Genomic DNA, 24,173 nt, shown 5'->3' on the forward strand with positions numbered 1-24,173 from the left:
CCCAACTCAAGCACCCAGACTTGAAGCCCTAGAGTTACAGGTGCTTGAAGGCTCCTGGGCTGGCTCTCTGCGGGGGACAAGCTCAAAGAACTCTCCCTGAGAGCCTGACGTGGTGCTGGGCACTGTCCTATAATGTTATGGGTTGAATTGTGTACCCTAAAAAGATATATTGAAGCCCTAACCCTCAGTACCACAGAATGCAAATATGGTTAATTAGGATGAGGTCGCAATGGGGTAGGGTTGACCCTTAATCCAATATGACTGGTATCCTTATAAGAAGAGAAGAGACAGAGAGACACAGACAGATGAGAGAGCACCATGTGATGACTGAGGCAGAGATTGAAGTGTGGCAGCTGTAAGACAAGGAATGCCTGTGGCCACCAGAAGTGGAAGAGGCAAGGAAAGAGTCTTCCCTAGGGGTTTCAGAAGGAGCACGGCTGCTCCAAAACCTTGATTTTAGACTTCTAGCTTCCAGAATTGTGAGACAATGGGTTTCTGTTGTAAGCTACCCAGTTTGTGGTACTTCGTTACGGCAGCCCTAGGAAACTAATCCACATACTTTATCTCCTTTAGTCCTTTCAGTGACTCCCAGTCCAGGGGATTTCAAACTCCTAGTACCGTGTTCCACCATTAGAAATAGTTTACCTAGTGATCTGGTGCATGCAAACATGTATCTGTTTTCTCTTTCTAAAGTGAAACAAAAGTTTCAAAAAGTACTACTTACCCTCATTATGTGTCACACCCCCGTATTTTCAAATCTACTTTAAACAAGTTCATTAAAAAAAAAAGCTGATCATGACTCTGATTTCATGACTCACTAATGGGGTCACAACCCACATTTTGAAAAACTCTTAGAATGTGAGCTTCTCCAGGGCAGAGACTATGTTCTATTTACTTCTCTGCTCCCTGCTCCTACAGTCTCTGAAACAGAGTGGGGGCCTGGCAACTATTTATCTGAACTGAACTCCCCATCAGGAAAGTATAGCAGCTCTTTTTTCCCAGTAAGGAAATGAAAGTTCATGGAGGTTAAAAAAGTTGCCCAAAGTCATCCAGCTTGTGAGCAGAGGAGTTAGTGTTGAGACAAAACCTTGGTTTAGCTCTGGATTTGGACATCCCTGGTTGTCCTGGTCCTGCCATTAGCAAAGTGGTTCTAAGTAAGCACCTCCACTGCCCACAGATGGACCTCTTTCTAAGCATTGCCTCAGCAGAGGTGTCTCTCCAGATAACCAGAAGAGATGACCACAGTAGGTGTGGTGGAATGGCACTGGGAGTGAGGTGATGGCAGAGATTGCCATAAAAAGACACTATCCATCCTCTCCAGGACCTTGGAGCTGGCCCAGTGCACAAAAAGCCCTCTAGGATGGGTCTTCGGGGAGGACTACTGGAGGCTCATGTGGGTCTGTCTCTGCTTTTTTTTTTTAGGCAGAGTTTCGCTCTTGTTGCCCAGGCTGGAGTGCAATGGTGCAATCTCGGCTCTCTGAAACCTCTGCCTCCCAGGTTCAAGTGATTCTCCTGCCTCAGCCTCCTGAGTAGCTGGGATTAGAGGCATGCGCCACCATGCCTGGCTAATTTTGTATTTTTAGTAGAGACAGGGTTTCTCCATGTTGGTCAGGCTTATCTCAAACTCCTGACCTCAGGTGATCTGCCCACCTTGGCCTCCCAAAGTGCTGGGATTACAGGCGTGAGCCACCGCGCCCGGCCTCTCTCTGCTTTAACTGCCATTTCCCTACCCTTCCCCACGTGTCCCACATATCCCCTCCCTCTACTGCCTGGGCCCTTCCTCCCAGACCTCTCTGCTGTGCCCTCTCTGTTTAGTGGTCTTCCAGTGCCTCTGCATCTGAGCCTCTTTTCTGACCATCTCCTCCACCGTCTAGCTTCAACCGAAACCTGCTGTCCCTCCGAGGACACCCTGCAACCCTCTCAGGTGGGGGCTGTTTTTTTCTCTGGCTCTTGAAGAAGGCATATACATTTCCCAGGTGAAGTAGGAAAAGACTGATCCAAGCAAAGGAACTGAAAGGAGTAAAACCGTGAAGAAGTAAGCTGAGGACCTGTGTGAGGACCAGGAGAATTCCAGAGGCTGGGACTAAGGTCTGTAAGGGAGGTGTCACGGAAGAGGCTGAAGAATTAAGTAGGGCTGAATGGGAAGGCTTTTGAAGGCTAAGGAGCTTGCATTTTTATTTTAAGCGATTGGCTAGCTGTAAGCAAGGAATTGAAAGCATCAGATCTGTGTTTTGGCAAAATCACTTTGGCTAGAGCATGGAGAATGGATGGGAGTGGGACCAATTAAGGCAGGGTTGGCCGACTATGTCTGGCGGGCCTGTTTTTGTACCAGTCATTAGCTAAGAATGGATTTTGCATTTTTTATTTTAACGGAGTTTCCCTCTGTTGCTCAGGGTGGAGTGCAGTGGCGTGATCTCGGCTCACTGCCACCTCCACCTCCCTGGTTCAAGCAATTCCCCTGCCTCAGCCACCCAAGTAGCTGGGATTACAGGCGCACACCACCGCACCTGGCTAATTTTTTTATTTTCATTTTTAGTAGAGATTGGGTTTTACCATGTTGGCCAGACTGGTCTCGAACTCCTGACCTTAGGCAATTCGTCCACCTCGGTCTCCCAAAGTGCTGGGATTACAGGCGTGAGCCACCACGCCTGGCCTGAATTTTGCATTTTTAAAAGGCTGAAAAATAAGTAAAAATAGTATTTGTGACACAAGAAAAATTATATGAAATTCAAATCTCAGTGATATTCAAAGAAAATATTTTTGGAACACAGCCATGCTCATTTAAGTATATATTGTCTATGGCTGCTTTTGACTGCATCAGCAGAGTTGAATAGTTGTGACAGAGACTGTGTAATATTGGAGTACCTTCACAATATTCTTGATTTTGTCTCTTGGTCTGCAGAGTCTAAAACTAAAATATTTGCTGTCTGGCCCTTTATAGAAAAAATTTGCTAATCCCTGAATTAAGGGATTGTTTTGGCACTTCGGGCAAGAAGCCTGGACTAGTTTGGAGGCAGTGGGGATGTAGAAAACTGGATGAATTTGTGAACAATTCAGGAGATAGGCTGAGTACAGGGAGTAAAAGACAGAAGGAGTCTGGGATGACTCCCAGCTTTCTGGTTTGAGCAACTGTGTGAATGGTGGTGCTAGCCAGGCCAGGAATATCAAGAGAGAAAGTGAAACTCAAGGGCAGGGGAAGGACAGGGACTCACAGTGAAGAGTGAGAACTGTTTTCAGGCTCATTTTGTGTGATAGTCTGATTTGTGGGGTTATCCAGTGTGTGTATGTTACCAAAGGTGCTAACAACAACGATGTCAGAAGCAATAACCTCAAGCTCTCTCAAGCCCCTTAGAGCCTGAGGCTGGTGTGGGGAACCTGGCCATTCAAAAGACTTTTGTGCTCTAAAGGTGAGCAGGTACTTGTCTAAATTTCCAGTTGGGTCAGCATGAGTCCTGTGAAATCCCAGCCAGTGTCCTAAGAATAAAACCAAGGATTCCAAAGGCCTGGGGCCATGGGGGATTAGGAGAAGATGGAGCTGTTCCTAGATGCCAAGCCCCCTACCTTCTATCTCCTTGTTGGTGAATTTGGTATACTGGCCAGAGAGGTAGGTCCTGTCTCTGCAAGTTTATAGTGGTATCCAAAGAAGCTGATTCTTCTGGGGTCTGACGTACCTGCTGAGACTTGGGGGCAGGGACTGGGGTGGCCAGAATCACCTACTCCATCTTGTCCTGTGGTCTTGTCTGATAAGCAGGCTCAGGCGGGTTACAAGAGCCGTGTTTTGGCAGAGCTATTCCTGTGATTGCCGGCAGATGGCGCTAAAGCAACACGGTGGGAGTGGAAGGAAGGTGGCGCAGGAGGAGAGAGGATCCTAACTTCTCCAGGCCGGAGAAGGGGTTGGTAGCAGTAGAGGGGAAGACAGCATTCAAAAAGCCGCTTCATTCTTTACCTATTTCCAGCTCAGGCGTGTAGTCGCCCTTGTTTCTGGGGCCAAGAAAGACTCTCAGAACGGGGCAGTGGTGGAGTGTTTGGGGTGGACAGTTGCCACGTCCAGCCACCCTCTCTCTTTGGGTTTATCCCATTTCCCCAATTCTCTGGCAGCTGGGCCTGCAGGAATCTAGCTTCAGAGGACTGAGGACACAGACCCCATCTCCGGGAAGCTTTCCTGGAATGCACGCACCCTTTCCCGCCGAAACTTGTTCCCCCAAACTCCTTTAACCAAGCCATGATGGGATTTAAGTTTCTTCTCCCTGGATTGGGGGCATGGGCTTTTCAAAGCTCAGGCTGGAGGTGTAGGGTCAGAGCTGGGTCTGAAACTAGTCCTGGTTTCTGGCATTTACCGGTGAGCAGCCCTGTCCCGTGGTAACACTGATCATAGAGCCATTGAGGGCATTTCCCTGCAATCTCTCTCATCCTCCTAACACTTCTGCAAAGGGCTTGTTCCTGTTTCAGAGATGAAGACACTGAGAAGAGACATGCCTAAGGTTGTTCAGTGAGGGACATGGCAGGTCAGACCTGCATCTGGGACAAGGGACAAGTGTGAACTGCTAGCTCCATTCCTGATGTGAATACCAGATTTACCCCCTCCACTTCTGGCCTTCAGTAGAGACCAGGTTAATCTGGCCCCAAAGTTCCTGTTCTCCCAGCACTGCTCAGCTTGCTCAGTCCTTCTGCCTCCCAGGACCTCAGTTTCAATGCCTTTAACATGGGGCAGGGCATTTAGCCTTAAAGGGGCCTTAGGGCTGTGAGGGAGCAGTGGTAAGGGAGGGGCCCTCTTAGGAGCTTGAGCTCACAACCCCGTAAGCTGTGCTGGTGGGAAGGGGATATGGAGTTTGGATCCTTCCAAACAGGAAGGTCCAAACAGCAGGGTCATTCTCACAGTGCTGTAGTTCCTGGCTAGCCTATCCTGTTTAGATCTTCAATGGATACTATTTCCCACCGTGTTGGAAGCTTTCTTCCAAAGGCTTCTGGGAGTCCCAATGGCTGTAAGGGGGCTGAATCTCCACTCCTCCCTCTGCAAGGGCTTAGCTCCACCCAGGACCTCATCCCTCTAGGCCAACGATTCTCAAACTTTACCCTGCATCAGAACACCTAGAGGGCTTGTTAAAAATAGGTGGCGAGTTCCACAGAGTTTCTGATTTAGTAAATCTAGGAGGACCCTGAGAATTCTCATAGCTAACAAGTTCCCAGGTAATACTGGGGCTACTGGTCAGAACCACTGTGAACTGAAAGATTCACTCAGCAAGTCTGGATTATCCGAACCCTGCACATTTGCACATTTCAAAGAAAGGTTTGGCCTTGCCTGGCTCCTGGAAGATAACACTAAACCCTTGGAATATCCTGCCTGGTAAGTGTTTTTGCTTACCTTTGCTCCTTGGGCCACATGGTGTCAGTTTAACTTCTGGAAGGGCTGGAGACTAAGTAAGGTCAGCCATGTGGGTGGTCAGCTATGCTTACATGATCAGCCTCCAGTAAGAACATTGGACACCAAAGCTCTGGTGAGCCTTCTTGGTTGGCAGTACTTCATTTTTTTGGTCATACATCATTGCTTGGAAGATTGGGCACTGTCTGCACGACTCCACTGGGAGAGGACAGCTGGAAGTTTGTATCTGGTCTCTCCTGGTCTCTGCTCTGTGCACCTTTTGCTGTTGCTGTTTTATGCTCTATGTTCTTTCACTGTAATAAACTGTGAGGATAATAACTTTGCTGAGTTCTATGCATCGTTCTGGCAAATCACTGAACCCAATGATCGTCTTGGAAACCACTACTCTAGGTTACAGGATTAACCTCTCTAGAATTCCTTTGCGTTGGGCTTTGGGGACCCTTCACCAAAGAAGTGCCTTATAACCTGACCTGAGGGTCATCCTGATGGAGTGTTTTGGCCTAAATACTTTAGGCTGTCATCTACTCAGTCCAGAGGTCAGGAGGTTATGAATTGCCTGGAAGTCTGGGTGTTGCTCTGTGGGGTAACCCTGAACAATCCTCCTGGATCTCTGGACCTTATCTCCTCATGTGTAAATGGGGGTTTGGAAGAGTTCTGTTCTCCCTGGGTATGGCAGAGCCAATAGAGAATATGCAGGGATGTGGGCAGTGTTGGTTTATTTCACCTGGCTGCCTCACTTCCAGAGGTCAGGTCTGCCTTTTATAGTCCCACTCACCTGAGCCAGGGACTCCACGGTGCTGGGGTCCCCAGGCTTTAGTAGATCCAACCATGCAGTGCTGGCCCTCCTAGAACCACTTTCAGGGCCACGGCCCACATTCCAAAGTACTTGGGCCCTCCCTGCCCCATCCAGCCCTGGCCTGAGACCAAGGCCTTGCTTGAGCCAACACAGTTAGGAAGGCCCCTTAGTGCCCGCTGGTTATGTGGCTTTATTCACAGACTCAGCACTTGCTGAGGATGAAAGGAAAGAACATTTGGGGCCAGGCTGGGCCTGGAGATCTGGGTGGCTGGGAGGCCATGCATGGGTTGGATTGGGGAGCTCACAGGAGAGAACCTGCTGGCTGGGCCAGGCCTGTGTGGGGCAGGGCCGGAGGCAGGCAGCATGCGGGAGGCCTGGCTAGATCTGCATGGAGCAGATCCATCCAGGTGGTGGCTGTGAGCCAGGAGGGAGGGACTGAGGCTTCTCTGGGGCAGGGAGTATGGATTTGGGGCTGGATAGCAGGCACACTTGACTCCCACTCCCAGGAAAATGATATTGTAGGACAGTCAGGACACCTGGCTCCTGGTCCTGTTGCTGCCTCGGGACTTGATATGTGACTAGCCAAGCCAGACCCTTCCAGTGTCATTGTCTTGCTGATGCTTGGACATTTGCCTTGGAGTTGACCCCACCTAGGGACCCTCTGAGGACATTTGTGGACAATCCTGGAGAGTATGCCTAGGGCCCAGGTGGGCGGGCTCTGCCTATGAAGCGAGGGGATTCCCCAGCTCCCTGTCATCTGGCTTTTCTCCCAGCGGCCAGTTCAGTTTCTGGCTGTGCCCCCCAGGGGGCACCATCTCACACCGCAATCCGGGCCGCCACTGGGCCAAGGAATACTTAATGTTAAGCCTTCTTTCTCCTGGCCTGCCCTGCTGGCTCCTGACTTCCTGCCTAAAGGCAAACAAGGAGTCCAAAGCCCGGATCCTCCTCCCGGGCCTTCTTCCTGGTGAAGAGCGCATTCCCACCCAGCAGGGAACAGAAAAACCAGTTCCCCGGGTTTCCCTCCCTGCCTGGGAATAGCGAAGTCTGGAAAGTTGGCAGGGTCTCTCTGGGCTGCCCAGGAAGGTGACCCAGGGTCCTGGGAAGCCAGGTGAGGCCTGAGCAGGGCCCTGGGGCTGAGGATGCAGCCCCTGCCCTCTTCCCACCGGCCTTTCCCGGGGACTGGGGTGGAGGGATGCAGGAGAGGGGACCATCAGCATTGGCGGGAGGGAGTGCGGTGCACGGAGCCAGGGCGCTTGGGGATCTTGCGCCAGCGTCTCTTGTCCCAGCGGCAAAGCAGCAGCAGGCGAAAGGTGTCCCGGAAGGCTTTGTTGCAGAGTGCGTAGCACATGGGGTTGATGGTGCTGTTGACGTAGCACAGCCAGTAGCCCAGCTCCCACAGGGTCTCGGGAACACAGTCCTTGCAGAAGGTGGACACCAGCACCATGATGTTGTACGGTGTCCAGGTGAGGATGAAGGCCAGGAGGATGGCACTCAGGGTCCGAGCCGCCTTCTTCTCCTTGACCAGCGAGAAGGTCTTCCGCTTGGCCAGCTGCTCCTTTCCACGGGGCTTCTGGCCCTTGCCAGCTCGATCACGCCCTTTCTTAGTCGGCCTCTTGACTGTATTTGGGGAGCTCCGTGGGGGCTGCTTGGTGGGGGCCTGTGCCTCGGGGTCCACCATTGGCATCTTGATCACCACTTCGGAGCCAGGCTCCTCTCCCTCTGAGGATGTGAGGGACTCCATGGAGCCTTCGTCCTCTTCCTCTTCTTCCTTCCAGCTGTAGGCCTGCAGCAGCCTGGGGGCCCGGCAGCAGCGACAGCAGTGGCCTGGAGGAGTCTCTGGTGAGCCCTCAGCCCCTGGCTGAGACCTCTCTGAGCTGCTGCTGCTGCCACCCCCTTTGCCTGGCGTCTCGGAGCCCTGAAGGGCTGCCAGCTCCCGTGCTCTGTTCTCTGTCTCCCGGTAGATGCGCCAGTAGAGCGTGCACATGACTGTGACAGGGAGGTAGAAGGCAGCCATGGCTGTGCCAAAGGTGATGATGGGCTGGGAGAGGAACTGGATGTAGCACTGCCCAGCTAGCACTGTCCGCTCCCCTACCAGGTACTGCCAGAAGAGGATGGCTGGGGCCCAGAGCACAAAGGAAACCAGCCAGGCCAGGCCAATCATCAGAGCTGCCCGGCGGGGTGTGCGCTTGGCACGGTAGCTCAGGGGCCGAGTCACGGAGAAGTAGCGGTCAAAGCTGATGAGCAGCAGATTCATGACGGAGGCATTGCTGGCCACATAGTCCAGGGCCAGCCAGAGGTCACAAGCCAGCGTGCCCAGAGCCCAGTGGCCCATGAGCAGGTACGTGGTATAGAGGTTCATGGAGAAGGTACCGATGATGAGGTCAGCACAGGCCAGGCTCAGCAGGAAGTAGTTATTGACTGTCTTGAGCTCCGTGTTGACCTTGAAAGAGATGAGTACCAGCAGGTTGCCTGTCACTGTGGCTAGCGACAGGAGGCCCGTGGTGATCCCAATGAAGGCCACTTGCCAGGGACCCTTTCCTGGTGCCAGGACGGTGATGTTGGGGCTGACAGCAGGTGGGGCTGAAGTGTTCATGGTGGCTAGGTGGGGCTGGGGTTGGAGAGCCCCTTCCTCCAGGCACGCTACAGGGCTTCCTCAGAGGAAAGTCATCACCTGAAAAGAGAGGACATGGGCTTTGGTTGGGCCGCTGGACATTTCTGATAGGCCTTATTGGAAGATGCTAGGGATGTAATTCCTGCCCTTGCAGAGCTTCAGACCAGATAGCATCACCCTCCCTTACCGGTGCCCACTCATGGTCATTTATCATGCACTTTCCCAGCCATAAGTGGATTTGCCAGCAGCGTGGAGTGGCTTTGGGATCCAGGGATTCGAATCTTCATTCCAGTTTTACCATTCAGACTCCAGGCCTCCATTTTCTTACTGGGAAATTACTACAAATTCCTGTCTTACATAACTCGGGTTGCAGGAGTTGGGAAACTCACTTTGTATACAGTCCTGCCAAATTCTCAAAGCATTTCACTCAACTTTATTAAAGCCCTCACTTACTGAGTAGTCACTGCATGCCAGACACAGTACTAACCACCTAAACAAATTATCTAATTTAACTGCTGTACATCTCTAGGAGAAAGGGCTCTTATTATGCCCATCTCACTGTGAGGGAACTGTGGCTCTGAGCAGCTGCAAGCCTTGGCCATGGTGACAGAGATAGTAAGTATGATAAGAACCCGCAAGAACAGAAATGTGTCCTAAAAGAGGAAAGAAAGAAAAGAAGCCGTTCTCACTCTCCCTGGGTACGTGGTGCTCCAGTGGGATTCTTCCGCTAATAAGGAGAGATGGGAAGAAAGGGGAGTTCCTGAGAAGATAAACAGAGAGAGATGGGAACAGAGGGGCCTTAGGGGTGTGTGCGTGCGTGTATTTTTTTCTGCACGTTTTTCTGCGCATGTGGGTTTACATACGTATGTAGGGGGTGGTATTTGGGGCTGAATTGAATTCTCTATGAGGGCAGCAGGGAAAATTGTGCTGGACTCAGACATTCAGTTGCTAGTAAGAAGGTCTGGGGCAGGCCGGCGTGGTGGCTCACACCTGTAATCCCAGCACTTTGGGAGGCAGAGGCAGGCGGATCATGAGGTCAGGAGATCGAGACCATCCTGGCTAACATGGTGAAACCCCATCTCTACTAAAAATACAAAAAATTAGCCGGGCGTGGTGGCGCGCATCTGTAGTCCCAGCTACTTGGGAGACTGAGGCAGGAGAATCGTTTGAACCTGGGAGGTGGAGGTTGCAGTGAGTCAAGACTGTGCTACTGCACTCCAGCCTGGGCAACAGAGCAAGACTCCATCTCAAAAAAAAAAAAAAAAAACCAAAAGGAAAAAAAAAAGAAGGTCTGGGGCAAAAGCAGGAAGCAGGGATGAGGGCCTCAGCTCCTAGCTCAGTGGGGGTCTGGGCCCATGGGGTGTGGGAGGCTTCCCTCCCTCTCCTGGCTCTGTTCCTGGGCCCCAGCTGAGTGGGGAGAAGCAAGGGGAATGGGAAGATCCCCCAGACTTTTCTTGGATCTGGAATCTGGTCCAGGCACTAAGCCTGGGTAAAGAGAAAGGCCGGGGCCCTTAACAACCTGCTGGCTGGGCAGGAGGCCCCCACAGCCACAGTGAAGCCAGATGGAAGGGTAAGGGTCCAGGAGGCTCAGCCAGGGGCTTGCTGCCATGTGATTTGGTGGGTCCCTTCCTGCTCTGGGCCTCAGGCATCCATCTGTCCATTGAAGAGGTTGAGGGTCCCCTGACCCTCAGCTGTGGCCTCCAGGGGCTATATTGTTGGGAAAATTCCAAGGGAGAGATGTTAAGCAAGGGCCCACTGAGCCCTGGTGTTCCTTGGGCACCTGGCCTGTGACAGGCTGCTGTGATAGGTGGCCTGGGTGGTTTGTGGCTGAGGGCATCTCCATGGCTTGCCGTGAACTCTCAGTGTGTACAAGTCACTGACAGCGTGGCGAGTTCAGTGGGGGACAGAATGTGCAAGGACTGTGGCTGGCAGTGTGTGCTTGTGTGTCTGGGACAGTTTGCACATGAGGGGGCATGTGCAACCTGGACTCTGGAGCCAGACTATCTGGATTTGAATCCAGTCTATCCTGTTCACTGGATGTGATTATTGCTAGTGATGTAACTTCTATATGCCTAGGTTTCCTTAATTGAAAAATGGGATAATACCCATTAGCAAGACTGTCACCTCTTTTCAGGTGATGAGGATTACATGAATCAATGCATGTAAGGTGCTTAGAATGGCCCTGGCACATGGTAAACAGTAGGTCTCCTTTAACTCTCAGGATGTGTAGCAATGAGGGTGCTAGGCTGCCTAGAAATGTCTACCTCTTGGCCGGGTGCGGTGGCTCATGCCTGTAATCCCAGCACTTTGGGAGGCCGAGGTGGGTGGATCACCTGAGGTCGGGAGTTCGAGACTAGCCTGGCCAACATAGTGAAACTCTGTCTCTACTAAAAATACAAAATTAGCCAGGGGTGGTGGTACATGGCTGTAATCCTAGCTACTCTGGAGGCTGAGGCAGGAGAATTGCTTGAACCCAGGAAGCAGAGGTTGTGGTGAGCCAAGATTGTGCCATTGCACTCCAGCCTGGGCAACAAGAGTGAAACTCTGTCTCAAGAAAAAAAAAAAAAAAAAAAGAAATGTCTGATACTATGACAATAGCAACTAGTAATAATAATGCTCATTGTTGTTATTGAGAGCTCCCTGAGTGCCAGTTGCTGTTAAAGGGTTTATATGCATAATCTTATTTAATCTTAACAGGAGCCTAGGATCAAGGGATGGCAGTTGTCTCCATTTTTTCTTTTTTGAGATGGAGTCTCACTCTGTCATACAGGCTGGAGTGCAGTTGCGCGATCTCGGCTCACTGCAGCTATTGTCTCCATTTCCTTTTTTTTTTTTTTTTGAGATGGAGTCTCGCTGTGTCACCCAGGCTGGAGTGCAGTGGCACAATCTCGGCTCACTGCAACCTCCGCCTCCGGGTTCACACCATTCTCCTGCCTCAGCCTCCTGAGTAGCTGGGACTACAGGCGCCTGCCACCACCACGCCTGGCTAAATTTTTGTATTTTTAGTAGAGACGGGGTTTCACCATGTTAGCCAGGATGGTCTTGATCTCCTGACCTTGTGATCTGCCTGCCTCGGGCTCCCAAAGTGCTGGGATTACAGGCGTGAGCCACCGCGCCTGGCCTATTGTCTCCATTTTATAGATAAGGAAGCTGAGACTGAGAAAAGCAAGGGAATTTGTAAGAGATCATGCAAGGAAGGTAGGAACTAGGATTTGAGCCCAAGCAGTTTGTTCCAGTGAAATTTCATTTACAAAAACCGAAGGCCAGCCTGGGGATCATAGTTTGCTAATTCGAATTCTAAAAATATTACATTAAAATATGATTTGTCTTGATTACTGAGTTTTGCTGTACCCTTTCCCTTAAACAAAATCAGCCACTGGGCTGGAGGCTGGGATTAGGCTGGGGCTTTCCCCAGTGAGGCCACTGGTAGACACTACCCTTGAGAATTTGAGAATTTGCGCAATTCTTGTCACTGTCATCTTCTGAGCTTAGTGCTATTTAATGCCCATCACTCACAGGGAGCAGCTGAGGCCCAGAGAAAAGGGAGTAGAAGGCATTGTCTAGTCCAAGGTCTCCTGGCTCCTAGATTGGGTACTGCCCCCCATGCCATACTCTCCTGGTAGTTTGGATCAGCTCTGTATCCCTGGGCCCTTGGCAAAGACCTGCAAAGGCTGAGTTAGACAAGAGGAGGTTGCTAGCCTGAGAGGCTGCACCCTGCCCTGCTGCAGGGGCCTCTCATCTGCCTGGGCATGGTGCAGCCTTTAAAGCTTGACTCCTTAGGCCTGGCGTGGTGGCTCACGCCTGTAATCCTAGCACTCTGGGAGGTTGAGGCAGATGGACCACATGAGCTCATGAGTTCGAGACCAGCCTCAGCAACTTGGTGAAACCCTGTCTCTACTAAAAATATAAAAATTAGCCGGGCATGGTGGCGGGCACCTATGGTCCCAGCTACTTGGGAGGCTGAAGCAGGAGGATCACTTGAGCCCAGGAGGCAGAGGTTGCAGTGAGCCGTGATCACGCCACTGCACTCCAGCCTGGGTGACAGAGTGAGACCCTGTCTCCAAAAAAAAAAAAAAAAAAAGCTTGACTCCTTATACCTCAGCAGGCTAGGACTAGGGTAAGGTGAAAATCAGGCACTTGCCTCCAATGCGAAATGTATGGGGTGCCCCAAAACTTAGTCATCAAGAAAATATTTTAATGTAATATTTACAAAAATGGAAGTTAATGCAAAAAAATCCAAGATGAACAACATGTTAAATAAAGACAGGGTCCACCCTGCACTTGCACAGCCCTTTCTCACTCACCTCACCCTAATCCTGACCCTGGTTCCAATAAAACTTTAGTTACAAAAACAGCCAGCCTGTGGGCTGGAATTTGCTATTTGATTTAAGAAAATATTATTATGATATTATTTCTCTTGTTTAGTGAGTATTTTTATGTCCCCCTCTTGAATTTTGCTCCGAAGCGAGTGCCTCACTTGATTCACCCTAGTCCTGGCCTTGTAGTTCCCAGTCTTGGGTTTGAAGCTTGGCGCTGAGCCTTCCTTGCTGTGTGACCATCAGTAACCAGTCGACCTTTCATTCCCCTGCTGCCCTCATCCCCAGCTGTGAGGATGATACCGTTCAGAGTGCCTGGCACTGAAACAGACACTCAGTTAAAAAGTTAAAGCCTTATTGTTATTATTATTATTATTATTTTGAGATGGACTCTCACTCTGTCACCCAGGCTGGAGTGTAGTGATGTGATTTCAGCTCACTGCAACCTCTGCCTTCTGGATTCAAGCGATCCTCCTGCCTCAGCCTCCTGAGTAGCTGGGATTATAGGCTCCTGCCACTACACTCAGCTAATTTTTGTATTTTTAGGAGAGACAGGGTTTCACCGTGTTGGCAAGGCTGGTCTCGAACTCCTGACCTCAGGTGATCCGCCTGCCTCGGCCTCCCAAAGTACTGGGATTATAGGCATGAGCCACAGCGCCCAGCCCTGTTGTTATTCTCCACTCCTTCTCCTGATCCAGTGCCCAGCCTCTTCCCACCATGCCGCTTCCCCTCCAGACCCCAGGGACGACCCGACTCTGCCTCCCAGTTTGCTCATTTGTAATGGAGGAGTTGGACAAGCCTGGTGTCTGGGGAGATTTTACAGAGTCCGGAAGCCAACATCTCAAGGTGCTGAACAGAAAGAACCCAAGTCCCTGAGGCAAGGCTGAAGTCTCACTTACATTATCTCACCTGGGGCTGGAAATGACATCAACTCAGGTTGCGAATACGGTGCCCATCACAAGGCTAGCTATAACTTTGGTGAATTAAAAAATGCTTTCAGAACAGGGGACTTGTGAGAAGAAGTAACTCAAGGAGTCCTTGGAGGTGAGGACCTCTCCTAGAGGGGTCCTTGGAGGTGAGGAAGCCAGCAGTCCCTTGCCTTGATGTCTGGAAATTCCTTCCAAATCTCCCATTTTAATAGTCATATTGCTAACCACCATAATTAATGCCTCCTGGATGGCAGGCACTTAATATATATTCTTTCCCTTAATCACAGGACACCTCAGTGGACATCCCATGGGGGGCTCTATCTTTATATTATAGGTAAGGGCATTGAGGCTCAGGGTGCAAAGTAGATTTCTGATGGTCCCACAGCAGTGGAGGAGGTGGGATTCTGACCCGGACCTGTGGGCTCCAAGCCTATGTTCTTTCCACCTCGGCAAAACCCCTCTGCCCCACTTATGCGGATGAGGGCTAAGGCCTCTCACCTGGGGCAGGTGGCAGGTAGAGAAGTCACCAGAGGTTCCAGAGAATTGGAACCTGATTCTTGCCACCATCTAGATCTTCTGCCCCCTATGACGCAGTCCAAGAACAGACCCATCAATGAATGACTGCCTTTCCTCTATATCAGAAGCAGAGGTCCTCACCCCCAGCCCTCTCTTGGACAGAGAAAGAGCTCAGGAGAAGGTTCCTGGAGACGTGCTCTAGTCCCTTCTGTGTGACCTTGTCCAAGTCTCCTTAACTGTCGATGTGGGGCAGTCTTCTACCTGTCCAAGGTTCCTGTGGGATCAGTGAGATGGTGGCTGTGAAAGAATCTGGTTTCCCATGACTGTGGCAGATTCCCCTGGGGAGACCAGCCCTAGGCTGAGGATTAGGGTATGGGGTTCAGTGGTAGCTCTAGAATCCCTAAAGAAGGAGGGACTTAGGACAGCCAGCTGGTTGAAAAGGGGGCTTGAAGCTGCATTTGCAGGGCACGTCCTGTGAAGGCATCCATGGGGGCTGGGGCTCACATATGCAGTGAGTTTGTCAATGGGGATTGCAGTGGGCAGCAGGAAGACCCCCCGAGGCAGTCCTTGGCGCTGCCTCTGCCTAGCTGCCAGCTCTTGTCTTGCTATGTGACCTTGGGTAAATGACCGTCCTGACCTGGTGGCCCTTCTGTGGAATGCGGTGAACTCCTAGGATGAGTGTTTGTGTGTGAGGGTATATGCATTGCTGAGCAAGGCTGGGAATGGTGGAGGTGGGTCCACAGCTTTGTGGGGACTCATCCTCAGAGGGTGTTTCACCTGGAGTTCAGGAAGATAGTGAGGAAGCAAGGAGGGGCTTCTCTCCAGGACTGTGGCCTCCTGATGAAGGCTGTTAGAAGCCTTTAATAATATCACTAATACTCCTTACACATAATAGCAGCAAAGAAAAATTACTCATATTATAGTAACTGGTATTTACTGGCTGCATACTATATACCAGACATGGCTCTAAGCATTATATACATAAACATTATAAACTTGATCTAATCTACCTGTTACAACTCCTTGTGAAGTAGGTCCTGCTATCCCCAGTTTGCAAAAGGCCTAACCTGAGGCTTCAAGACCTGAAGGACCTTACAGCTCATCAGTGATGCAACCAGGATTTGGATCCAGGCTGTCTGCCTCCGAGACCAACCTCTTGAACCCTACTCCTGCTCTTGAGGGTTTGCCAGCCTCCTTGCCCACCTCAGCTAGCTTACTCAAGCCCAACTTTGAATCAGTTAACGATGAGCAATCGGTCCTTCTTTCAGAATCTGGCCTCCTTGTGTGTGTGGCAGTGTCTGTCGTATATCTGTGTGATGTGTGATGACAGTGCTGTGGGAAGAGGGTGGGTCTACTGGAGCTCTTTAAAGGGCAGGGTAAGGGCTGCGTCTGTCTCATTCAAGGCTTTATCCCAGGGCTTGGCACATAGTAGTTGCTCAATAAATACCTATGGAATAAATGTACGTGTGTGTACTCAACTTCAGACCCTGGAGCCTGAGGGTGAACCTGTGGGGGTCAGGACCAGGTCCAGAGCATGGTCCAGAGGCCCGTCTTCTCCCTCGAGCTCCCACATCTCATCTGCCAGGTCCCTGCTTCCCTGAGTGAGGCCCTGCCTGGCTGGAGAGCATAGGAGAAAAACAGCCAAGAGCATCCTTGTCTGTAAAGTGGACCAAGGAAACCCTGCCTCACCCGGCTGCAGGGAAGCTAAGTGAGGTGCCAGGACAGACATGGACGTGCCAAAGCATTTGTCACTGGGGAGAGGAGAATGTTAGCCTGGGCTCAAAGGGTTAAGGGATGAGGTCAGAGCCTTTATTACAGCAGGCCAGACTGTTGACTCCCAGCGCCCAGGACCAATCCCTAGGGGCTGGGGATCTGGCTCGTGAGAGCAACTGGGAGCGGAGAGAACCACTGGTGGAGGCAGGGAAAGGCAAATGGGGAGAGGGATTCATGAACACCAGGCTTTTCTGAACTTACCGCTGGCCAAAGAGTACAGAAGGGGAGGGAGGGAATGAGGGGATGCTGGGGAAGATATTTAGGAGGGAGGAGCGGAGCCATCTTGTGATTCTGGGCCTGGAAGCTGGTAGAGTCCTGGTTAGGAAGAGGGGATAACACTGGGGAGTGGGAGGTATGTGGAGGGGGCTGTGGGGTTGGGCACCTGAGGCCTCACATATGCAATGAGGAGGGCGCTTCTTCTGGCCAGGTCTACTCACTGATCCCTTCTGCTAGGGCCTGACCCCAGAAGCCAGCCCATACGAGGCAGCTCTCCCCTCGGGGTTAACTTTTCTTTGACAGCAGCTCTTGACCCATTAAGGTGCACAAAACTTCCACCCCTGATGTCTGGCTTTGAGAATGAGGGAGTAAACAGAATTTATCACATTTTTAAGGCTCAACAGTTGCCATTGGGAGGGCCAACTAGCCTTGTGGAGGGCAGCAGCCATCAGTTAAATGCTACATAAAACACACTGCTTAGCTGGAAGAGAGGCATCAGCCCTAGAATCACTGCCAAATTTGCTCACCCATGATGGATCTTAAGCAGTTGCCTGACTTTGGCCAGACCATGCCAGAGCCTGGGCATGAGCAGCTGGACCCTAGACCTCACTCTGCCAGTGTGGCATCAGAGGTTCTGGGTCCCTCATCCTCCTCTCCGCAAGCCTCCTGCTCCTGGCTCCTTGCACTCTCCTCCTCATTTCCTTTCTTCTCTCTCCCTCCCTCCTCCATCCTTGTAGGCATCACCATGGCACCACAGCAGAGCAGAAACCCAGCGCAATTCACCCACCTCTCCCCGCCTGCTGGGAGCCCAAGCTTCTGCATCTCAGAGCTTACTGCGCCCCCTGCTCTCCCACCCCATCTTCCTGCTCATGGAGGCGGCAGCGCAGTGTTGTGCTGAGGATGCGGAGAAGGGGTCCAAGTCCCAACTGCATCCCTACATATCCCTTCTCCGACCATGAGCATGTCCCTTTCCCTTTCTCAGCCTCAGTCCCTCCATACAATAGAAAGCTTCCTTTCTAGGTCTGACATGACCTCTGGTTAGCCCCTTCTTGACACTTTGGACTCCCCATTACACTTCAGAATCCAGTTCTCAGAACTCCAACCGCCAGCTGTCAGCTGCGAGCCAAGACCCACATCTTCTGCAGCCCATTTCACTATCTCCTTCCCTTTCATATCTCAGCCGCGATAGCGACTGCAGCTTGCCTGGTGGCTGAGGTCAGAGGGCAGAGGACTCTCATCTGACAGCCCAGTGAACAGCTGATTACCCTCAGAAAGGAGACTGTCTGGCTACTGGAGACTGCCGGACTCCTTCCAGCCAGTTGGGCAGGGGTCTTGGGTCAGTCTGGGTGGAGCTGCAGGTGTGTTTTGTGCAAAGATGTGAACCCCTCTCCATTGGCTCTGATAACCTCTAAGCTGCACACGTCTGGATGACCTAATGAGAGCTGACGACCCCCTCCCCAGCTGGCCTGCCCAGGAGCTGACAACTCTACAAGCATCAGAGTTCCTGGCCCCTAGCCCATCCCCACGTTGTGCAGTCTGCGGGCACTGGGGTGAGTACCTGGCATGGGTGCCCATTGGTATCCATGCATTGCCTGGATATAGGACTGAGACCCACCCTGCGGGAGCCCAAGATACTAGAAACATAAGGAAGGTCCTCTGGGCCGCTGCGCACATCAGGGCCACCTTCCCTGGCTAGTGTGGCCATCCACATGCCCATTTGTCCCCAAAGAGCCCTGGGGCTCTTTGCCTGGTCTCCTGCTGGCTTCTGGCCTGACACCCACCTTGGCTTCTAGCTTCTCTGTCTGGCCAGCAGCCTGATTCAGTCCATCTTGGGGGAGCTGAGGTGGACGGGGGTGGTGGGTTTCAGGGTGCTCTGAGGGAGGAGAGGAGGTTCTGGGACTGGCACCCCCACCAAGATGGGGGTCAACCTCCCACAGGATGCTGGTGGCAAGGGCTGCTTCCTGGCCCTTTGCCCTTCCCACTCTGCCCCTAGGGTGCTGGGGGCTCTGCTTGCTACCAGGCAGCCTAATCCCTTCTGGGCCTCAGGTCCAGTTTCCTGAGGGGGATCTCCATCTCCGCTGCCAGCCGAAGCCCAGAAAAACATCAGCTATATCCACTCAAAGCCAGGAGGCCGAATGTTTGGAGCAGCCAGTGTTCAATGCTACAGAGCCCCCTTGCCCTCTAGACCCCTCCCTGGCCTCCTCCTATCTCTGTGAGTCCATCCCTATTTCCATCTCATCCTGGTCCCTGCCCTCCCCCGCTCCCCAGGACCCTCCTACCCTCTACCTCAGTGCAGCCCCTCCCAAGCCCTCCCAAATGTACTCACCACGGGGCTGAAGAGGGGTCTGTAGGGTCCTTAGCCCCACTGCCTCCCTGGGGGCCGGCAGCGTCTCCAGGGACCCAAACACCTGGCTCCCAGGGGGAGCTGCGCCCTGTGCTGGCAGCGGGAGAGGCACAGCCAGTGATTGGCATGTCCCACCCCCTGGCACGCCAGCCTTAGGGGGGAGGGAGAAAGGGAAAGAGAGGGAGGGAGGAAAGGGAGAAAAGGAAGGGAGGGGAGCTGGAGGGAAGCCTCAGGCAGCGTCTGGGGTTGGACTAGGTTCTGGAGTGTGCCCCCCTCCTTCACCAGGGCACCCAATTTGAGCCCCAAGAGGGAGGAGAAAGGACATGAGGAAGGCGAGCCCAGGAAGGCTAAAAGTCCCGGACGGGAGAGAAGGCGGATACAGGGAGACAAACACCCACACCCACTGCACAGACCCGGCGGCACACACACCCTCACAAAGGCACACTGTTTCCTTGGGCTCCTCCCCCCACCCAACCTTAGAGCCCCCAGCCCATGTGCACCATGCCCCAACACACATGCCCTGGTATTCACATGCCTGCTTCCCTCGCACACACGCCCTCCCCCCTGCACATGCCCACGCACCCACCCACCCAACTACACACCCTGCTCTTCCTCCCTGCTGCGAGAGAGCTAGATTCCTTCTGTTTGGAAATGACACATTGGGCCTCACGTGAGAGGCTCCAACTTGGAACAGACCCAGAGGGCTGGCGCACCCGCCCGGGGGCTGAGTGAACGTGCCCGCATGCTGGGCTGTGTGCGCAAGCATTGGGCTATGCATAGCCTGTTGTGAGGGTATATGGGTGTCTGCTTTTCGGGGATGAGTAGAGGGCCAGGTGCCTGCCCCATGTGCGGCTGAGTGCCCTGCATGTGTGTGTCCCTGTGTACTCATGTCACCATGCAGCCTGTGTAAGTATAGGTGTGACCCTATCAGTCTGGAGGCAGGACGCGTGTGCACACGTGTGTCTGTATCTGATGTGTGGCTGAGTGTTGCCCAACTGTGGAACTTGCTAATTCTGACAAGTGAGGCAGCCTCTACCTGCCTGCTCCACCCCAAGCTTCCACTTGGAAGACAGACAGGCAGACAGACAGCTCTCCTCCCAGCTTGTCAAGCTCTGTCTCCCCTGACTCCCACTCAGGGCTCACAGGTGTGTACCCGGGAGGAGATGAGCCCTCCTCCCCATCTCCCTCAGCCCTACTGGGTGAGGCCAGCATCCCTCCCTGCCAGGCTGGTCTGGACTTCTGTGTTGAGCTTCCTCAGAGATAGAACCCCTGGGGGGCCGTTTGCCATAGAGATGTGGGTCCTGCACCGCCTCTGTTTGGCCCTAGAGACCTCCCCGGGAGCTGACTGGGGAGGAGAGTTGGAGGCTGCAGGGACTGCCTTCTGGGGCTGCTGTGTTCTTTGCCCCACTGGGCTGTGTCGAAGTCTTGGGGTGAGAGGTGGGAAGGAATGGGAGCATCAATTATCCCCATTTTGTAGGTGAGAAATCTGAAGAGCAGAGGTATGATTAGCATGTGGTGGGCAGGTGTTTGGACTCAGGTCGCTTGGCTCTAAGCCCAGGGCTCTGGAGTCTGGGGCAGGGGTTTCCCCTACTCATTTCCCCACCAAGCGCCGCCCCCCGCCCCCACAACCCCGCCAATGCTGGTGCCTGAGGGTAACCTGGGGCTTTCTCACCCAGGAGCCCAGTTGGCCAATGGAGCCAAGTGGAGCTGAAACTGGACTTCCTGGGGTTTGGTCAGCAGCTACTGGTGGGCACACGTGGCAGGTACATGTGGGGGCATCTGTGCTTCTCAAAGCCAGCTGGGGTTCCAGCAGGCACCCAGTCCTCCTCCCTGCTGAAGTCAAGCAGACGCTGCAGCTTGGAGAGAAATCTAAGTGAGCATCCCCTTTCCATCCCAGGGTCACCCAGCTGGTCAGGGTTGGGTCAGAACTTGACCAGTCCCTACCCTTGGGCGCGGACTCGGGATGCCCCCTGCTGGGCTGCCCTGGGTTTGCGGCTGCGGCTTGGGCGGCGCGGTGGGGCTGCGTGTACTTGTGCGCGTACACGTGGCTGAGTGTGGGGGTGTTAGGCCTCCACGCTCAACATCCATTTCCGAATCTGAATCAGGCTCCCTCTTTGCCACCTCCCCCCAATCTCCTTGGTCTCCCTTTTCTCTTCTCCCACCGCCTCTGCACACGTCCCTTTAGAAATAAAAACACTTATTTTGTGGGCGGGTGGGGAGGGTGTCCAGCTTTCCCCTGCCTCCTCCTGAGTGCCCCCCTCTGTCCCACGCGGCTTTCTTCTGAAGTCTGTGCAGTCGCGGATGCAGGGGGATGACGCCCCCCGCCACCCCCACCACTGTATCACTCTTCTGATGTCCCCGCCCAGACTTGGCTAGGTCACCCTTATCAGATGGGGAAACTGAGGCAGGAGGGGAGAAGAGAGGTAAGGCCTGGAGAAGCGCTCCCGCCCGGCTCGCTCACCACCCCCGCACTCGCGCCCGATTTAGCCGCAGGGAGGCTGGGAACATTGTCTTTATTTTAAGCCGCCGAGTGCGGCACGAACGCGGCTGCTGGCGACAAAGGGCTTCTTGAAGCGGCTGCAGGCGGCGCACGTGGGGCTTTGGCCCCGCCCCCGCGCGACCCCCTCCAGTTCTCCCTCATTTCTGGCTGGGTTGGGTGGGGTCTGACTCTCGGGTCTCGGCTCCTGCTGGTTATTTTTGGTCGCCTGGTCGAGAATTCAGTCCTCCAGGCCACCGAGGGAACGTGGAGTCGCCCTTGCACGGCTCGGCCCCAGTCTCGGCCCCAGTCTCGGCCCCCTTACTGTGGAAGAGGAGAGTGCCCTGAATGCGAATTCAGCTTGGCCTTTTTCTAGTTGAAGCGGCCTGAGCAAGCTAGGCCCCCTCTCTAGGTCTCAGTTTCTTCATCAGTGACAAGAAGAGTAGAAATACCTCCCCGACCAGGCTGTTTGACGGGTTAGTTGAGCTTCTGCAGGTAAAACGTGGCACGTGCGTCTGCAAAAAGTGAAAGCCATCATTGTGTTTTTTTTTTTTTTTTTTTTTTTTTTTTTTTTTTTTGTAAATACAGGGTTTCGGTCTCTTGGCCGAGCTGGAGTGCAGTGGCGCGATCAGAGCTCACTGCAATTGCCTGCCGGGCTCAAGCGATCCTCCCACCGCAGCCCTACCCCCTCACCCACTCTGAGTAGCTGGGACTACAGGCGCGCGCCACCCCACTGGCTTTTTTTTTTTTTTTTTTTTTTTTTAATTGACAGGGTTTCACCATGTTGGCCAGGCTGGTCTTGAACTCCTGAGCTGAAGTGATCCGCCCGCCTCCGCCCCCCTCAGCTTTCTAAAGTGCTGGGATTACTGAGCCACCGCGCCCGGCAGTTCTTTTTTATAACACTTATTGAGCACTTACTATGTGTCAGGAACTGCTAAGTGCTCTCTCTCTCTCTCTCTCTATATATATATATATTTGTGAGACAGGGTCTCACTCTGTCGCCCAGACTGTAGTACAGTGGCGTGATCTCGGCTTACCGGCAACCTCAGCCTCCCAGGCTCAAGGGATTCTCCTGCCTCAGCCTCCCGAGTAGATGGGATTATAGGCGCGCGCCACTACCGCCCAGCTAATTTTTGTATTTTTAGTAGAGACGGGGTTTCGCTATGTTGGCCAGGCTGGTCTCGAACTCCTGACCTCAAATAATCCACCCACCTTGGCCTCCCAAAGTGCTGGGATTACAGGCGTGAGTCACCGCATCCGCCCAGCCTCTATATTCTTATTATTTTATTTTATTTTATTATTTTTTTTGAGACGGAGTCTCGCTCTTTCCTCCAGGCTGGAGTGCAGTGGTGCGATCTCGGCTCACTGGAACCTCTGCCTCCCGGGTTCAAGCAATTCTCCCGCCTCAGCCTCCCGAGTAGCTGGGACCACGGGCGCATGCCACCACGCCCGGCTAATTTTTTGTATTTTTAGTAGAGACGGGGTTTCACCTTGTTAGCCAGGATAGTCTTGATATGCTGACCTCCTGATCCACCCGCCTCGGCCTCCCAAAGTGCTGGGATTACATGCGTGAGCCACAGCGCCCGGCCTATATTCTTTAACTTACTTTCACAACTCTATGAGGGAGGTTCCATTATTCCCATTTTACAGATGAGTAGATTTACAAGAGGCGTGGGTCCCTGTGGTTTCATGGAGGATGCGGTCAGTGCGCCTGGAGCCATCCTGGGGCTGAGCACCTGCTGCAGTTCCAGAGACGGCAGGGACTGTGGGACAGCATTTTTAAGATTCCCAGGGTCCGGCAAGGCCGCAGGTGGGTGGAGGAATGAAGTGAGCAGGCTCCGGGAGTGCGCTGCAAACCTGGAATGTAAGTCTCCGCCCTTGGTTTTAATCCGTGTCAGAAACTCAAACCCAGCTAAATGTGCCACTTTTACAGTGCCGCTTCCTCTGTCCTGGGGCACACATTCTGAGTCCGGGTGGGAGGCAGCAGGTCGGCCTAAGGGCGCCCCTCCTCGCATCTTCACCTTCAATGGCCTTAGGTCCTCAACTTCCTCTCTCCCCCAACTCCCTCCCGCCAGGACTCCTGGAGAGACTAATTCCCAGATGTAAAACAAGAAACTCAAATCCAGGGCGGGGCTGCGTGTAGAGCAGGCCCAGTAAGGGGCCCCAGAGTCCCCGCCGTCCGAGGCGAGAGCGGACGCGGCCACAATAATGGCATCTTATTGGGACAGGAAATCGGGATTTTCCGAGTCCGGTTTCGAAATTGAGGCCTTGTAGACGCTTCACATTTCCTGCCCGGCTACGTGCTGGGCTCCGGAGGGCAGTGGGAGTGCGGAGAAGCAGCTCCACTCCCCAGCCCCAAGTCTTGCGGGCAGTTCCCGAAGAAAGGATGGGTTTGGGGCGGTCGCGAAAGCGGCGCCTCGCGTGTTTTCCTGTCGTTCCCGGGTCCTTATAGCCCGGCCGGAGACTCCGCTGAGTTGATTCGGCGCCCGGGGTCCTGCCAGGGGTAGTGAATGCTGGGAACTGAGATAACGCAACGTGACGTTTCGGACTCCCCGCTGGACCGGGCCGTGGAGAGGAGCTGCGTTCCCACAGGGCATCCCTAAGCGTCCTCTGTCCCCGCCTATGAGGACACAACCTGGAAGTCCAGGCCACTGGTTGCCGCCTTGGAGTTGGATGTACCGTGAATGTGCGGCCCCGACGGAGGAAGCAGGCAACTTCCCCCGCACTATGGAAGCTCGCGCCCCTCGCTTCTCGAAACACCTGATTCACGGCGTCGACCCTGCTTCGCTGGGTCTGCGGACATTGGGCTCCCCAGC

General features: G+C 53.2%; 1 protein-coding gene across 1 annotated transcript; it reads right to left on the minus strand.

Annotated features, from left to right (window-relative positions):
- Positions 1-6,346: 6,346 nt before the first annotated feature.
- On the minus strand, positions 6,347-18,950 carry CHRM1 (cholinergic receptor muscarinic 1). Its single transcript, XM_004051387.4, has 2 exons — positions 18,864-18,950; positions 6,347-8,847 (listed from the first exon to the last, which is right to left on the minus strand). The coding sequence occupies exon 2, from the start codon at positions 8,767-8,769 to the stop codon at positions 7,387-7,389; it is 1,383 nt and encodes a 460-aa protein (XP_004051435.1). The 5' UTR covers positions 8,770-8,847; positions 18,864-18,950; the 3' UTR covers positions 6,347-7,386.
- Positions 18,951-24,173: the final 5,223 nt, after the last annotated feature.

Source organism: Gorilla gorilla, chromosome 9, assembly GCF_029281585.2.
Source record: "Gorilla gorilla gorilla isolate KB3781 chromosome 9, NHGRI_mGorGor1-v2.1_pri, whole genome shotgun sequence".
Classification (NCBI taxonomy): Eukaryota; Metazoa; Chordata; class Mammalia; order Primates; family Hominidae; genus Gorilla; species Gorilla gorilla.